Genomic DNA, 17,770 nt, shown 5'->3' with positions numbered 1-17,770 from the left:
TCTCTTTGGCCTAAAAGACGAAACGTGGCTTTTCTAACAGGGGCCCCCGCGGACTTCGGTGATCGGTGGGCACTTTCCCACCTTAGTGATGGTTTGTGTTTCTGTCTGTATGTGCCAGTTGTGTCACCGTCTTCCAAAGTCCCACCCGTACAGCTCACAGCTCCCTGTGCACGAGCCGTGGGTGTTCCTCGCGCCAAAGAGCTGTTTCACATACAGGACAGCCGTGGTGGGCGGCCGGATGCCCCACACTGTGCCATGGGGCTGCCAGGGGCTGCGGGGAAGGTGGGAGAGGCCAGCTAGCTTTGTGTCACCACCCACGTCACAGTGGGGAGAAGGTCATGCAGGTTGTACGTGGGCTCAGACGGAAAACGGGTCGCCTACGCTTTGTCCTTGCCTAGGTTGCCGTCGGGCTCTGTCCCAGGGCCACCTGCTGCAGGTTTCGTCCATTGTGTCCATCAGAGACACGACTGTTCCCACGTGTCCCCGCAGCACCCTGTACACATAGCCACCCACCTGCCTGTACTGCAGTGGTCATCATTTAAACTCAGTGCGGTCAGCTGCAGGGGGTGGAAGGGACGGGGCGGCCACGTGCCTGGTGAGGGACTGCTGGTGTCAGCGGTGCAGGGACCATCTGCCTGTCCGAGGCAGGAGGCTCGGAAGTTTCCTCCCTTCGTTTTATTTGCATCTTTGCGGGAATTACCATGTTGATGTCATTATTATTACCCCATTTTTAATGTTACTAGAAACTGCACTGAAGGGGCTCGTTGCTTTTTTTTCTTTGCTTACTGGTTTAAAAAAGAAAACACGTCAAACTAAAGTATTTTTTTTCCCCAACTGAAACCCGTCCTTTCTGTTAGAGAAGGTCGGTGGCGTTTTCATGGAAATCAGTTTAAGAGTCGAGGTGCGGGGGTAACAGACCAAATGAAAGAAAATGAATTTCAATCACAGAAATTTAAACCAACAAACAAAAAAACAAACGGGCAATTCTGGGTTACTCAGTCTTTTTTTAAGGGGTCAGGAAGAAGGAAGGGTGACATTCACAGGGACAGGCACCACGTGATCAAATTTAAACACCCACTCGTTTGTGAAACGTTACACTGGCAGGAAGCTCAAGGTAGTTTGAATGCTCGCCGAATGGGGAGGTCCCTCATAGTGGAGATGGTTCCTTTATTCTGGAATATTCCAGAGTACTTGAGAATCAATGTCAATACATTTTTTTTCTTCTTTCTAGCTTTTAACACTAAAGAAGTAGGGGGCATTTCAGCCTCACCTTTCACTGGCGTTCTGGTGCAGTGTGCCCCGGGGTTGGGGGTCAGGGGCGGGGGCACAACTCCACCTGCGGAGTGAGAACCAGGCCAGTCAGGATGTAGCTGTCGGTGAGGGAAGGAAGGCTCACAAACCGAGTGCTGACCTTGTCAACAGTCCAAGGACGATCCTATGATAAAAGATGCCCCCTCTGGCATGCTTTGAAATGAAAGCTCTTGAAAGAAATAATTACCCTGAGTCTAGGAATCCGACTTTTTTTTTCTCTGCACGTTGTCACTAAGGTTCAGCATTAAAATTCTGGGTTTCTTTGACATGACCTTTGTGCTTGGAGAAGTGTTGGTTAGATTTGGATGCTCGACGTCAACGTGCGAGTGTTAATCCACGCTCCAATCGAAAGTGCATGTGTCTAATTTGCCTACCACATGCATTCATTCCGGACAAAGTGACTGATCATGGGTAGGAAGCAGGAGGGAAGAATATCCTTGGGGAACCATACATTTTGATCAGGCCCTTCTCCTGGACGGCACGTACTCCCCTCTGGACTCTACCCCACGCTGACCACTGAGCTAGCAGAGATCGTAAGTGGAAATCAGTTTAGCCACCTGCGTCAGGAGATTCCAGGAGCAAAGGGTAAGCTAATCCCGAAAAGGGGGTCACAGAAGTGATGTCTAGACAAGTCTCAACCTTCATCTTCACTCACGACCTCTCAGAATCATTTGGGGGACAGTGACAGGTCTTCTCCTAGTCTTGTGTATAATTATATAACTTATCTCAAGTGACTCCCCGCTTCGCAGAGACTGCTGCTCCCTCTCTCCGCGTTCTCCTCAGAATACGCTGCGCATCGTCACGTCTGTGTCCAGTGTCTCGTCAGCAGACACACAGTGACAGGGCGCGCGTCTGTAAGGACAGTCAAAGGACTGATGGAAACACGAGTGCCTCTTCCCACAGGCCAGGCGGGTGTGGTTTTGTTTTGTTTTGAATTGCTACAGTTTCTTCAAGTAAACACATGAAGGAGTTTGTAGAAGTGTGTATATATATATAATATATATATATATATATATATATATATATATTATATATAGTGAAGTTTGAAGTTTTTATGCTGTAGCAAAACAGTTGAAAACAAAGTTATCTGAAGACACAAGGGAGTAACTGGAGATCCAGTCTCCGAGTTGGAAGTGATGCGTTTTATAATGGACATGCTGGTGCCCTTCAGAGGTAATAAAGCTTTAGAAAAAAAGTCAGGGACAAGCTCAAATTCCCAAATAACTTGCAAACAAACACATTGAATCCTTCTGAAAATAGACAAGGGTGATTATAGACAAAGCCATCTTTCAGTAGGCATAGTATCGCTTCCAGTTGAAGTTTACTACTCCTGAAAGAATAGAAGAGTTGATATTGATTTCTGTTTTGTTATAACGATTGCACGCCCTCTGGTATTTATAGTACTGCCCGGACAAGTTAATGCTTGTGGTGTTGGTTTGCACAAACACAAGAAATTATGTAAATCATCTAGACCAGGCCTGGCCAACAGTTTTTGCCCCCAGGCCAGATTAGAAAGAAAACTTTTTTCTTGGGCCGGATGAAATATTAAAATTAAAAAATGTTAAATATAAAAACAATTCATTTAAGTAAAGAAAATTTTATTATGTAATTTGTTTATGAATAAATGTAAGTAAATTAGTACAACAAATTAACAAAAAAACTAATGTGACATGTCGAGGTGCTTTGCATCGCCTATTATATTTTTAATATCTGGCTCTATACTTGTAGTAGCTATTCTTAACACAGCATCCAAATGTAAATCATTCAATCTTGATCTTGAACTTTTATTTAGATTCACTAAAGAAAAAGTTTGGGCCCTGGCCAGTTGGCTCAGTGGTAGAGCGTTGGCCTGGTGTGCAGGAGTCCCAGGTTTGATTCCTGGCCAGGGCACACAGGAGAAGTGCCCATCTGCTTCTCCACCCCTCCCCCTCTCCTTCCTCTCTGTCTCTCTGTTCCCCTTCCACAGCCAAGGCTCCATTGGAGCAAAGTTGGCCCGGGTGCTGAGGATGGCTCTGTGGCCTCCGCCTCAGGCGCTAGAATGGCTCTGGTTGCAACAGAGCAATGACCCAGATGGGCAGAGCATTGCCCCCTGGTGGGCATGCCGGGTGGATCCCGGTCGGGTGCATGCGGGAATCTATCTGACTGCCTCCCTGTTTCCAACTTCAGAAAAATACAAAAAAAAAAAAAAAAAAAGAAAAATTTTGTTCACAAATATAAGTTGAGCTGAAGATTACTAAATATTCCTTGGTAAGTTTTTTAAAATTTTCATATTTTCCATTATTCAATTGCTTATAAAATTGCACAGATGAGTACAAAAGTTGTAAATCTTTAATGGAATTTTTTTAAAAAAGAAGTATCGTGAATCCATTTCACCAATTATTGGAAGTTAACACTAGATTAGTCACACATGGAATTTTTTTCCGCGTATCACTATCTTCTTAAATATCTCAATTTCCAATAATCAAAGACGCTTCTGCTCCTGAATAGCTGAGATTTTAACTTTCATTGTTGTACAATGGTTAGATATTGTAGTTTATGTATAACGATTTAAAAGTACCACTTATTTCATTTCCACAGTACATCGTGCGGAGAATATTAAAAATTTAATCGCTGGCCACATAAACTCATTATGCAGACCGCATTCGGCGCGCGGGCTTATGTTGGCCATGCCTGATCTAGATGACTATCTAAAAGAAGCACACTTGTAAAAAGTAAGATTTTAACATTCTGAATTTGTTTAATAATGTAACTCTATAGGGAAGTAGGGAACAGTATCAATGGGATGCCAATTTTCAACTACAGGAACCATGCTGGTTATATAGGCTTTGGGGTTTGACCAAGGAGAAAATTGGCTAACACAATGAAACAAACACAAATGGTAGAAGACGAATGTGAAGGAGCCTAGGTCTCATGAATGGGTTTATTTTCCAGAAATTGTTCACTGATGTCTGATCAGTCAAAGATAAACAAGGAATATTATCCCATGTTCACAATTTGGGGTTGGGGTCATAAAATACTTTAACTAAAGATAGAGAAAAAAAGCAGACACACTCCATCTCTCTTCTGCTCTATGTTCTCTGTCAGAGAGAACATTTTTTTCAAAATACTTATGATGACAAACATAAAATTAGATAAAAAGACGAACTAGACTATATCCTATACATCTATTTCTATTTTGTTTGTCAGTTCATTTGATGCCACATATCAGTGAAATCATGTGGTCTTGTCTTTCTCTGTCTGGCTTGTTCACTCAGCATAATGCTCGCCTGGTCCATCCATGCTGTCGCTGAAGGTGAGATTTCCTTCTTTTTTTTTACAGCTGAGTGGTATTCCTTTGTGTAAATGTACCCCAGCATTTTTTTCCACTCATCTATTAATGAGCACTTGGGCTGCTTCCAAATCTTGGCTATTGTAAATAACGCTGCAATGAATACAGGGGTGCCTATATTCCTTCGAATTAGTGCTTTGGGTTTCTCTGGAGATATTCCCAGAAGTGGGACGGCTGAATCATGAACAGGAAGAACTATTTATTTACATTGTCAGCTCACAAAGATGGGGGTGTCCATCACCATTCCGTTCCGTGCTTTATCCGGAGGAGGAAGATCTCTGCTTGGATGTCATTGGGTTGCACTCCCTCTTCTGTGATGAGCTTTCTGAATACACAGGTTCAAGTCCCTTCTAAATCCTGAGGCTGGGTGATGATCTTCAGGGGCGAGACACAACGTTTACCAGCCGGTGCACTGCGGCACTGGCCCAACAGCTCTCTGTCCTGCCTGGAGGGGGGAAGGAGCCGGAGATGCCGACCTGGGCCCCCCGCAGTTGCCGAGTGGTTGGGAGGTTAGGGACATCCCAGAGGTGGGTCTGAGTGGCATGGGAGAAGGCTGGCACAGGTGACACGTTTCCTTATGGCAGTGACTGGCATGACCATCCACTGCGTTTAGGTTGGATTAGCCCCTAGTCTTCCACCTCCCCGTCCCTGAGGTCCATTCTTCTCATGAAGTCAGTTACCGAGGTCACCCCACTGGGCATCCTGGTGACAGTTTCTCCTCCACTCTCTGCACTGAGGTTACTCCAGGAGAGGTCCACCTTCCTCTGTGTCCTGACTTGAACTCTGCTTCTGTGAGGACCCCTGGAATGACACGTTGTGTTTCCAGTATCATCAGAAAGACAGAACTTGAACGTGCCCTTTTTTATGAAGCGCTTCAGTGAAATAAACATCATAGAACGTTCATTTCTCCAGCGGGTGACCACACTCATTAAACGATCATCCCATAGTCCTTAAGCCAGCCAGCCTTTCAGTATATTTTAAATTGCATTTTGATACCATCATCTCTATTTCCACACGAGGAAAGCAAATGTGCTCACTGCACTAACACATTGCATAATTGGCAACAGACATTTCAGCTCATGGAAATGAGCGGGTTCTGCTGACCTTGGAAGGGGGGGGGGCAAAGGGCCCCGTTTGGAAGAATAATGAGGCCGCTATCAGAAAGTACAACCCCGGGTGGGATTTCCTGGGCACAGGACCAGGGGCGTTCATTGTTCCACTGGGACGAATCTTCATGGTATTGTCTGTAGCAGCCTTAAGGGTCACTGAAGCTGGCTGGACCATGAGGTCTATGATAAAAATGCCTACTAATTCCCTTATCATTAAAAAAAATTAAATTATTGTAATCTGCCAAAAATTTAGATCCAGCTCTTCAGTTGAGAGTCTGTCTATCTCTATACTGACGATGTTTTTGCGGTGTAAGTGCACGACGTTATTTCACTTTTCCAATGGGGTGGGTGGTGTCTGCTCTGTTGTTCAAGGTCAGGAGTTCATGTCACACCTCGTTCTTGCCTCAGAAATGGTACCTTTCAAAAAAAAAAGTTCCCTGCTGAAATTTCACGTTCGTCCCCGAACTAGCTCATATTACACAACTAAAAATATCTTCAAATTCACCTCGGAAACCGCACTTCCTGAAGGCTGTAAACGTCAAATGCAAGTTTGCTTAAAGGATTTGCTTGACCTTCCACAAGAAGCTGTTCTACGGAGCTCTCAAAGCCCAATTAAAGCGGACATCGTGAGGGCAGACGTGGCCACACTGTGCAGAAGGGTAAGGGAGCGCAAGCATTTGTTGGACCTGGAGCGAACAGCAGGTGGTTCGCTGTAGGGGGCGACGGAGAAAGCCCGAGCACAGGGGTCTGACATCGTCCAGGTCTTCTGAGGTTGACAGTAGGTAACATCCTGGCACGCAGCCACCCTCGGGGAACAGAGTTCTGCCCATGACCCCCCGTTTAGGCTGAACGCCCCCGGCCCCCGGGTGTGCTCTCAGCCCCTGCACGGGGAAGCCCTCACGTTCCTCTCCTGATTCCGAGCCTCTCAGCCGGTGGAGAGAAGCAGGCCGTCCCCAGGGTGGAGATGCAGTGTGGGCCTGGGCATGGCTTCCGCTCCTTCCGTCTGGCGGGTCAGCGGCCAGGGGGATGGTGACTTCTGGAAGTGTCTGCGACTGAAGGTTGCCTGGGTGTCTGCACGTGGTCAGTGCGAGCCTGGCACGGGCACGGTGCCTCAGGCCCAGTCATTCGTCTCCTTCCCCGGCATTCTGGCATCTCTGCCCCCCCCCCCCACCAGTGGGGAACCTCTGGGGACTCAGGAGCAGCTGCCTCTCACGTCCCTCTCTCCTTTTCAGTCCCCCTGTGTCATCACATGACCAGGTACAGGAGGAGCCTAGGCTTCCACCTGGGACTGGGGTCAGGCAACCCAGAAGGCAGCCTGTGGGGTCACTGTGGTGCCATGTTAGAAGACCTGGATTTCTGGTCTTAGTTCTACGAGTGGTGACCTTGGTCATTGTGAGCCTGTCACCATATGTCTCCGATGTCCTGTCTCCCCCTCTGCGGCGTGAGAATCCATTCCCTTGCCGTCCAGGGTTGCTGTAAGAATGAACGGAAATGACACAGTACACACAGAATACAGAAGCCCCCGGGCTGCCCTGGTCCATCTTTCCTGAATGCAGAGGGAAGGATTTAAACCATGTTTAAAAAAGCGTGTGGATCTCCCATTAACCAAATGCTACCCCGATACAAAGTAAGCTCTTCCAGTCGGGTGTTTCTGTCCCTCTTCCCGTTACTCCGAACACCTCAGGAGCCGAGGCAGTAGCTGGCAATGGCTGTGTCCTGACACTGGATGTAACTAAGGCAGAAACAGCTGCTGCCGCCTGCTGGGAGCTGCTGTGTGCCAATCGCGGGTCCCAGCACCTTCCAGAGAGAGTCTCTCCCATCTGTACGGATGGGCAGGCCCGGGTCCTGGCTCCGTCTTTCTCCAGGTCTGTCCCCTCCTGCCACCCAGGGCAGCCAGTGCTGTCTGGGACTAAACATTCATGACTGCGTTTGGTCTTTTCTGAAGGCCCCGTGTGCCCGCTCTCGACTCCCTCAAGGACCACAGTTTGGTTGTCAACCTGCAGCCAGTACCCATGCCTCTAAGAAAAGTCCTCTGCGTGGCACTTGAGTTAGGAGGTTTAGGATGACCAAATTTCAGTATTTGAACTATAGATACTTTCCATTCCTGATGCTTTCTGGTCGAGAATTCTAGAAAGGCGTGTATCACTTCTGTGCATGTCTGTCCTTACGGGGCGTGTGTTCAAGTATCCACCCTTTCTTTAAAAACACAGCATTGGCACGCAGGGGTAGATACTCCAATGACGCCTCATAAGGACAGACATGCACAGACGTTCACGGACGTTTCTAGAATTTTTTTTTTTTTTGTATTTTTCTGAAGCTGGAAACGGGGAGAGACAGTCAGACAGACTCCCGCATGCGCCCGACCTGGATCCACCCGGCACGCCCACCAGGGACGATGCTCTGCCCACCAGGGGGCGATGCTCTGCCCCTCCGGGGCGTCGCTCTGTTGCGACCAGAGCCACTCTAGCGCCTGGGGCAGAGGCCAAGGAGCCATCCCCAGCGCCCGGGCCATCTTTGCTCCAATGGAGCCTCGGCTGCGGGAGGGGAAGAGAGAGACAGAGAGGAAGGAGAGGGGGAGGGATGGAGAAGCAGATGGGCGCTTCTCCTGTGTGCCCTGGCCGGGAATCGAACCCGGGACTTCTGCACGCCAGGCCGACGCTCTACCACTGAGCCAACCGGCCAGGGCCCGTTTCTAGAATTTTTGACTATGCATTTTCTTGTCCTGAATCGGAAGCCCTTCCGTGGGAAACTGGGTGTCTCGCTTCCGCCAGGCAAATATCCACCCCTGTCGCACGTGTTTGCGGCGTCTGTGAGAGCGGCTCTTCCATTTCCGCCGCCACCCCGATCCAGTCCCCAGACCGTGGGTGGCTCTGGCCCCTCGGCCTCTCCTTGTGCCAGCCATGCTGGCTGCCTCAGCCTTGTTCCTGCTCCTGAGTGAGTCCCTGGAATCCTGCTTCCACGGGGACGGTTTCTGGGCTGCTCCCGTGAACAGGTGCATCTCTGCGCGGCGGCTTTACGTCTGCGCACCCTGGCACCAGGCCCAGGAACATCTCGGCTTGTTGGCAAATCATTTACATGTGTATCTGGCCTTCCGGGCGGCAGGAGGCCCTTTGGACAGGGGCCGCGTTTTATGAGCTCTGACCCTGATGTCGCTCAGCAGACTTGTGAGCCTCTCGTGTGAAGCCTCTTACACTTGAACCCTCGAGTGTCAGGCGCCGTGACAAGCGCCAACGCAGACAGGGGCCACACGGCACCCGGCAGTCCCAATGACCGCCCAGGATTGCCTGTGTGCATGGTGCTCCGACGCCCACAGCCTACAGGAGGTCTCGAGAGGAACAGGGGCTGTGCCCACCGCCAGTGCACATGGGCTTGCTGTGACGGTCGAAGGGGGTTACTTACTAAGGCGAACTTCTTGTTGAGAACCATCTGCTCTGCCAGGGAGGACTCGTTGTGGAAGAGGTGTGGCTGCATGTGGCTCCACATGTGGGGGAACCACCAGAACTCGTCCACGGACCGGAGCAGCAGGTCATCGCCCTCATCCTCCTCCTCCGTCCCTGGGGGCAGGGGGTGTTATACAGTTCATTCCAGTTACACCAATGCTCTATGTTCTGTCTGTCTATCTGTCTATCTATCGATCATCTATCTGTTTATCATCTCATCATGCAAACCTATGTACATATTTAGAAGACATCTTTTGTAGGGTCTTATCTATTAGACTTTGTACGTGAAGTGTCACACCAAAGATTCTGTGACTTGGGGCACAACCAGAGATGGTGACAAAATTCTTCTATAGGTTTTTGAACAGGAGATGTGGATCACTGCACTCTGGGAACACACAACTGTTTCCAGGACGTCAGAGCCATTCACCTTGAGCAACTTCATACACAGCTTGTCATTTGGAAAGAGAGTGTGTGTGAGGGGATTGTGTGGGGGGCGTTAGATGAGACTGAGGGACAGGTGTCGGGAAGCATGGGACACAGCTCCAGCAGCCGGCCGTTTGCGTGACACCACAGCCCCGAGCAAAGTCATTCCCTCACTTCTCTGGGCCTGCCTGAGGTCTGAGAGGAAACTGCTCAGAAATGGGGGAAACTGAAGCACGCCAAGGAGACAGAAGAGGGAATGCAGGAACCGTTACCGGGGAAATGAGAGAAGACAGGAGGAGAGTGAGGAGAGAGGGTGGATGTGTGGGAGCGGGCAAGTTCCAGCGAGGCATCCTGGCCGCTCCTTGGTGGCAGTCCTGTGCCTGTGCCTGCCCACCCTCTATAGTCCGCGGGAGCCGACCTTCCACCAGGAGACTTCTGTGTCCTGAGGGTCAGCCAACCATTGCTGACACATTACCTTCTGTCAGGCGTCGTGACCTGTTTTCCAAGTGTCATCTGTTTAATTCTCACTACAACCCCAGAGGTGAGGGGCACCTCTAACTCCATCTGACAGACTGGGGTGTTCATACGTGGAGAGGTAAAGTGACCTGCCCCAGGTCAACTGAGGATACAGGGACCGGACCCGAATTCTAACCAGATTAAGCAACTCCAAGTTCAGGACCGCTCACCATCATTCACTGTAACCAAATGCATTTTAGAAATAATAGCATGAGCCCTGGCTGGTTGGCACAGCGGTAGAGCAGCAGCCCGGCATGTGGAAATCCTGGGTTTGATTCCTGGCCAGGGCACACAGGAGAAGCACTCACATGCTTCTCTACCCTCCCCCTCTCCTTTCTCTCTGTCTCTCTCTCTTCCCCTCCCACAGCCAAGGCTCCACTGGGTGGGGGTGGGACATATTCTTGTAGCATTCCCTTGTTCCCTTTTGTGACCTGCGTGCGTGCTGGTCACACGTTGTGTCCCCCTCTCAGGAAGATTTGCCAGTGCACTTACTACTCACGCACTTCTACAAATGCAAATTGTAGTTCAATGGAAAGGAAGAGCCCTTAGATGACAGCACGCTGAACAAAGCATCAAGCCATTAACATTTCATCAAGGTTACAAACAACTGCCTGATGGAGCCCGGTGGCAGGAAGAACATGAGGTGGAGGAAGTACAGAGGGATGGTGGGAAGGTGTGTGTGTGGGGAAGGGCACACGATTTTAGATAGAGCGATCAGAGGGTCAGGGGGGCCTTGATGGACAGCAGGTAGCCCCTCCCCTCGCCCCCCCCCCCCCCCCCCGCCTTCTTACCTGTGTGGTAGAACTTCCCTGAATATCCCAGGTTGAACGTAAAGTTTGTGATTTGTGCTCGCAGGAGGTTCTGCGTTTCCAGCAGGGCCTGAAATACAGAACGTTTAGAAACGTCTCAGGTAGAGAAGGGCATAGAGCTGTCCAAGACCTCCCCCCACACCCTGCGTTCAAAGGATAAACCCACTCTTTTATACATGAGAGAGTTCAGTGATGGAAGGAAGTTTCTTTATCACTTTAAAAGCAGGAGGATACTTTCAAGGCGACAGAAAACACGGGCGCTCAGGCACGTACTCATCCATTCGCCGGCAATAAACCAGCAAACTGCCGCGGAACAGGAAGGGAAATGAGATGTGGATTCTGCTGGGATCAAAGGAGCTCGTTTCTGCTATATCAATCACATCTCCCTTCACCCTCCAGGACCCAGACCGCCCAGCAGCGGGAGGAGGGCTCCCTGCGTGAGCGAAACCAGCCAGGAAACACTGAGAGACAGATTAACTGTCAGATACATCTTTGGTCTTCAGCGCTCAAGACTTCTCCATTTCTCAGTCTGGTCATTTCATTAAAAAACAGACAAACAAGCATGAGCCTATCTTTCAGACTCAGAACGCTATTCCGTCAGTTGGGACGGTACCATCCTCTGAAGTACTGACAAGGCTCTGGCAGTGTGGGATATGACTTCTCCCCCTTTTCTTATTGTTATTCACATTTCCCACCTCGAACAGGTGCAATTCTTGTGTCACTTATGTCTTCATAAGGCTAAAATCGTTAAAATAAAAATTTAAAAACGAGCACTGGTTTACAGGCAAAGAGAGAGAGAGAGAGAAAGAAAGAAAGAAAGAAAGAAAGAAAGAAAGAAAGAAAGAAAGAAAGAAAGAAAGAAAGAAAGAAAGAAGACAGATCAGCCTTCCAAATAACTAAGTGCTAAGGGAGGAGATAAGACTATTGGGTATGAAGTTAGACAGCCTGGGGTGATCATTTCAATTCCGCCACTTATTTCTATGGGCTAAGTAGTTACCACTATCCTTTCTGCACTTCTGTATTCCCATCCATAAGATGGAAATCAGAATCATTCTAGGGAGGTCATAGGTTTCTGTAAATAAGAATAATAAAAATATTTATCACACAAAACTCTTTTTTAATTCTTATCCTCCGTCCCGCTCTCTGTCACAAAATCCCCAACCCCCAAGGTGGGTGGGCGACCACCTCAGGGAGGTGGAAGTGAGTTTGTCAGCTCAGCGGCTGAGAGTTTGCTGGTTTATCCATAAGAACACAGGTCAATGTGTCAGGATCTGGCTTAAAACTTACTTTACACAAAAGGCAATGGAGAACTGATACACTTATTTCCCAGTAAACTTCACAGCAGATCCTAGAGCCAGGACGCACCTCTCCCAATTCCAGACCAGCTGCTCCCTGTACCACACTGAACCCACCCTCCACACCCAGAGCACAGCGGGGCCCACAGCAGAGTCTCCTATGGTCCTTGTATGGCCTTGATGGTCTCGGGTGGCTGAGCTGAGTCCTAGGAGCTGGCCCTGCCATGTTCATGGTCACCCTCTTTTGGGAGGATAAATAGACACACAGGTTTTTATTCAGACTGTCCCATGACGGTGTGACTTGTCTGTGAACACAAGTAATTGCCCCCCTTGGACAAGGACAGGGGACGACTTCTGAATCTCAGATTTAAATTCATCTGACCAATGGTCAGTTCTTGAAATTTAGGTATCTCAGTCTTTTTCTTTTTTTTAATCAGTACTCTGCTTACAGGTGCGTGGCTGAACCATGATCGTGACCAAACCGTGCGATGTGTGGGTCCCCAGGGCACTCGGGGATGGGACACAAGGACTGCCCGTGGATTCCCACATGCCCTGTAGAAGTGGGCGGCTGACCGACGGTGGTGTTGTGTGAGACAAGGAAGGTCCTGTCCTCACCAGGGCTGGGAAGGGGAACTGGACCAGCTGAGCTGGGAGGAGGTGGGTGGGACTTGCACCTGGTACCCAGGACCCTGGTGTGTTCAGGCTGGGGGGGTTCCGCTGGCTTGGTGGGGTGAGCCCTTCTCTCTGTCCTTATTGGAGCAGTGTCAGCAGGGAACCTGAGGTTTGGCTTTGTCACCAGCTTGGGGACTTGCGGGGGCCGTCACTGAGAGGGGAGGCGTGGGGGGCAGCCTGTCTCAGCTGGAATTCCCCGTCTGCCCTGCTCAGCCTCAGGATGTGAGTCAGCTTCCCAAGAGTCACACTCCTCCTCTGTGAAGTAGGGATGATAATAATGACCTGGAAGCTGTTATAAGGATTTAATGAGATCATGAGACCGTGCATTTATGCTCTTGGCACCATGACTGGCACAGGGCATGCTCCCAGCCAGGACTTAGTGTCATTGTTACTGTCCTGTTACTGCTGCTGCTACTGTTACTCCTGTTCTTATGGTTGTTATTGTTAGTGACCTCAGAGAATTCCTATTACCTCCGAACTCTTCTCTTCATTGGTTCAAGTGGAAACAATGAATCTAACTCAACAGAATTGGGATGAGGATTCTAAAAGAGGACACTATATGCAAGAGTGTTTGGTGAGCTTTTCTAAAAATGGCATAACATTTTAGGAGTTGATACTTAACTATCAGCAGTATCGTCTCATTTACTGCTTTGTTCCCCTCATTTTATCTGCTTTCGGTATGCTCCCTTCCCCCTACCCCCTCTTCCCCATGTCCCCCCTCCCCACCTGGGGGGGCATTCCAGCAGGCTCTTCCCATGTCCTCTCCGTTCTCACCTTTCCCCTTTCCCTCCTCATCCCTTCATTTCATTCTCTTATTGTTGCCCCTTTTGCTGGTTAAAATATGGATCCAAAACTCGTTTTTAAATTGTTTCTTGTGTGTTCAATGCTTTCGCTTAAAACTGGGTATGTTGGCCATTTCTGCTGTCTTTCTGTAAAGAAAACCCTCGAACTAAACTTGAACTTGGCTTTGTGATTCTTGGTTGCTATTTTAGATTCACATGTACAGTATTTGGTAGGAAAAAGAAAAAAAGAGCCAGACCAACCCAACCAGTTCTTCGTTAGGCCTCAGGAGCCAAACACGGTGAACCAACATTTTCCTCAGCTCAGATGCAGTTCCCTCCGCGCTCTAGAACAACTCCAAGCACACGGACGAGGCCCCGAGACTCGCGGCAGATGCTGATGTTGCGTCTGCGTGTGGCAGGGAGAGACTTAATCCTAGATGGTATTTTACAGCCGTACCACAAGCAGCAGTGTCCCTCCTCTTTTAGACCGTCTTTACGACCAGGTTTTGGGGGTGTCTACAAGAACAACGTGGCAGCTCCATCCATCACATCCACGTTCTCTAACCTGCTTCTGCACAAGAAGCCTGGGGCGCCCGGCTGTGTTTTTGGGCCGGGTCCTTCATGCCCAATGTGTCCTTGCCACAATGACTTTAGTCACTGTTAGTCTTTTTCAAACTGAAGCGGTCTGTTATTAGTACTGATACAATGTGACGCAACATGGCAGAGTGCCCTTTGCTTTATCCTCTATGTGCAACAGGTCCCAAATGGGGCACGAGTGTCTAAAGTCTAACCCTCACAAGCTAGCTCAATGTAATTTACGCCGCAATGCCAAACTGAGAACCCGCATGTGTTCTGGGCAGGCAGACGCTCGTGGTGCAGATCACCTGGCCCCGAGGGGTGGCATGCACAGTCACCTGCAGAGGGGCCACCCCGGTGGTCGCCGCCAGTCCAGAACCTGGAAACATGGGTATGGCTGTCCAAATTTTTCGAGTATCAAAAAATGGTATTTTTATTTTTAAGTGTTCTAAAATGCTGTTATATACTATTTAGAAGGGTAATTTACAACTCCACTCATAAGTGTTATTTTTCAAATAACACTTTCTCCTCCCTCATTAAAAAATTAAAATAAAGGCGAGTTAACATTATGATGGAGTTCCTTCCTATTTTTTTTTAATGCATATACCTAGGTCTAGGCAGGTATATAGCTCGGTGGGTAAATGAGATTAGGGCCAGAGAGTAACAATTAGAACCACACCAATCATGACTAAAAATACAGTTTTGAATTTTGCCTTTTTCCATCTATGAGTCATGAGCGTCCTCCTATCACGTGAGTCTTTCAAAACCAAGTTTTCTAATGGATGCAGAATATTGAATCACATAGGTATTCTAATCACTTACTGAACCATTTCTTTCTGCTGTTGCATATTTAGACCGTTTACATTTTTTGGCTAACACATACACTGCTCTGTGTATCGGCACATACTCGTACAGCAACGCAGTCACCACCTCTGCAGGAGGGAATAATCCTTCTTGTTCTTCAGGGAACAATTTTGCAGTAGGTTTGAAATTGTAAGAGAACTACATTTAGTTTAAATTGCAGTAATTTGACTATTTAAAAAAATATTTTTTCAACCTGAATCTCTACGCCACCCCACTTACTCGGCATTTTGAGACTTCAGTCTATCTATAAAGCGAAAAAAACAAAAACAAAAACATTGGTATTACAGGATCTAGAGGAAGGCAGAAAAGATCTAGTTTTAAGAGCTCAACTGAGCTCTGAGAACTGAGCAAAATGGGAGCTTTTATATATTCCTGGGTTTTCTCCAACCTTCTTTAACAGGATGACTCTATCAATAACTCAGAGAGACGAAAATAAAAAGTGATTGCATGTCAGCTTTAGACGGAGATTCATGTTTGTATTCATAAGACGGGCGACATTCTCTGGGAACCTCCGGTCCTGTTTTTGGTCCTGACGTGGGCTTCCTCGATGACGTTCTGACCTGCGTTAACTTTTGTCAGTTAACAGAAGGACTTGGTGAGCCAAACTACCACTGGGGAAGACATTCTCCTGTCAACTGCAGGCAAAAATACAGTGTTTCACCCCTGGAATTTTTAGAGTTAGCACTTTCTTAATCAGCTGTGTGCTAACTGCAGACCCATCAGGAACTGCTGGGAAGCTGTGGTGGTTAATGTCACCGACGCCTGCATCACTTGGCCCTGGCCTTGGACCTCGTCTCCCACCGCACTGACTTCCTGCTTCCTCCACTGTGGACGTACCTGTCCTCCCGCGATTCCGTGGGTGTCCCCGGCATGTCCTCACATCCAGGTCCCCAGGCTTGAGCTCTGCCGACAAAGAAGCACTCCACCAGGTGCTCAGTGGCTCCCTCCCCCTCTCTCAGGTGTCTACTTCAACACTGTCTCCCTGGGGAGGCTTCTCTGGCTGCCTTCTCCTAGAATCCCTCCACCTTTGGTCTCCCTGGTTTAGTCTCTTCTTCACAGAATTCATTACCACGACTCTCGGTGTATGTTTATTTATAACCATTCACTCAACTCCTCCACTAGAACCATCATTTCTCATTGGGACTTGGGACCTTCTCAGTATTTCTCCTAAGAGTAAAGCCTCGGCTTGATTAAAATGTTGAGTTGTCGTGAGTAAGTTGACTTTCAAACTAGGAAAATAGGCCACTATTATTGTTATGTTTCTTTTCCTTCTCCTTCACCTTCTTTCTTCTTCTTCTTCCTCCTCCTCCTCCTCTTCCTCCTTCCAGCTGTTTTGAGGTTATTTTGTTCTACTTAGGTCACTAAATAGTCGTTTGGTCTCAAAGGCCCAGTTCAGGTGGAAACCAGTGGCATCGATGGGAGGCTCTCTTCCCACAGGGCTACATCTGTTCAGTTCCCTGTTGGGGACACACACACACACATGCACACACACACACACGTGTTCTTTCTTCAGTTCAAATTAGACTTTCATTTTTCTGTGACACACAGAAAGCATTTCAGGTGGAAGAAGCTTGGGTCGAACTGATAAAATGTGGCATTTATAAATTCATCACTCATTTCCACTATGGAGCTCAGACTATGGCTCGGACCCCCCGAGATAAGGGTCTCAGGTGCTCTGCTGTGATTTCTCCACAGGGAGAAATGGTGTTCGCTGCGTTGACACCACATGTGGTGGCTTTTCTGTCCTTGGGCCACGCTGGTGGGCAGATTGCTTTTACATAATTCCAGTGGAAGGTCAGCAGGAGGTGACGCAGGTGCTTAACTCCCTCGTGGGTGGGTGGGGGGTGGTGTCTGAGTGAGTCACTTTTAAAATGTGAGGTGTTCTGAAAAAAAGTCTGAGACAATGAGGGCTTCCGGAGGAACGCACAGACGAGGACCTGGATCATGTCAGTGAGCTGAAGACAACCTTTGAGGAGATGTTACTACATTGTGCGAACGTGAGTCTTTATTTCATAAGTCAGTGCAAAGAGAAATTCCCCCAAACTGCTCCTAAGTGAAAAGCAGCCAGAATGTTGAAGTACCTCGTAATGAAAGGGATCTGGGCGTGATGGGTCAGAAAGCATTAGGAGGAGGTCACAGGATTTTCCAGAAATGGCCCCAGCGGAGGAGTGTTTCGGAGAAAATATGTAGAATGCCTGTATGGCACGACCACATTCGAGTCCATATAACACAGTGTTCCTACGGAAGGTGGGAGGTATGGAACAGCATACAAATCGCTCCAGGAATCCTCGAGAGCATCTCAGATAACTGTGAGGTAACGGCGTGGTCGGGTGACGAGGCGGCGCTCCATGAGAGCCCACATTCTCCCCAAGCACTCAATGGAACTGAACCCCCTCGGCTGTCGGTCATCGGGGCAGGTGCTCGTGAGGGAATTCTTCATTCCGTGGCTCTGGGTCTTCCGCCCAATCATTCTTAAAGTGGGCAAAGCACAAACAACAAAACACCATCACCTTGAATGAGAACTAAGAGTGACCCACGTGGGCAGAGGTGGGAGACCGGATTCCGCCATGTGAGCAACAGGAAGTGGCAGCCGTGTCCACTCTCTGCCTGCTGTGCCTGTGACACTGTCGACTGGCTCTCCCGAC

General features: G+C 48.6%; 1 protein-coding gene across 5 annotated transcripts in view; it reads right to left on the bottom strand.

Moving 5' to 3' along the window:
- LOC136405170 (bifunctional heparan sulfate N-deacetylase/N-sulfotransferase 3-like) overlaps window positions 1–17,770 on the bottom strand; it is an 88,595-nt gene that overhangs the window by 45,437 nt on the left and 25,388 nt on the right. For all 5 annotated transcript variants that reach the window (XM_066384268.1, XM_066384290.1, XM_066384282.1 and 2 more), the window contains exons 3-4: window positions 10,919–11,006; window positions 9,148–9,302 (exon numbers count right to left, since the gene is read on the bottom strand). In XM_066384268.1, coding sequence (XP_066240365.1) covers window positions 9,148–9,302; window positions 10,919–11,006 — 243 coding nt within the window. The remainder of the gene's footprint in view (window positions 1–9,147; window positions 9,303–10,918; window positions 11,007–17,770) is intronic.

This window comes from Saccopteryx leptura, chromosome 1 (assembly GCF_036850995.1).
Source record: "Saccopteryx leptura isolate mSacLep1 chromosome 1, mSacLep1_pri_phased_curated, whole genome shotgun sequence".
Taxonomy (NCBI): Eukaryota; Metazoa; Chordata; class Mammalia; order Chiroptera; family Emballonuridae; genus Saccopteryx; species Saccopteryx leptura.
The sequence above is the reverse complement of the archived record's forward strand: the minus strand, read 5'-3'. Positions and strand labels throughout refer to the sequence as shown.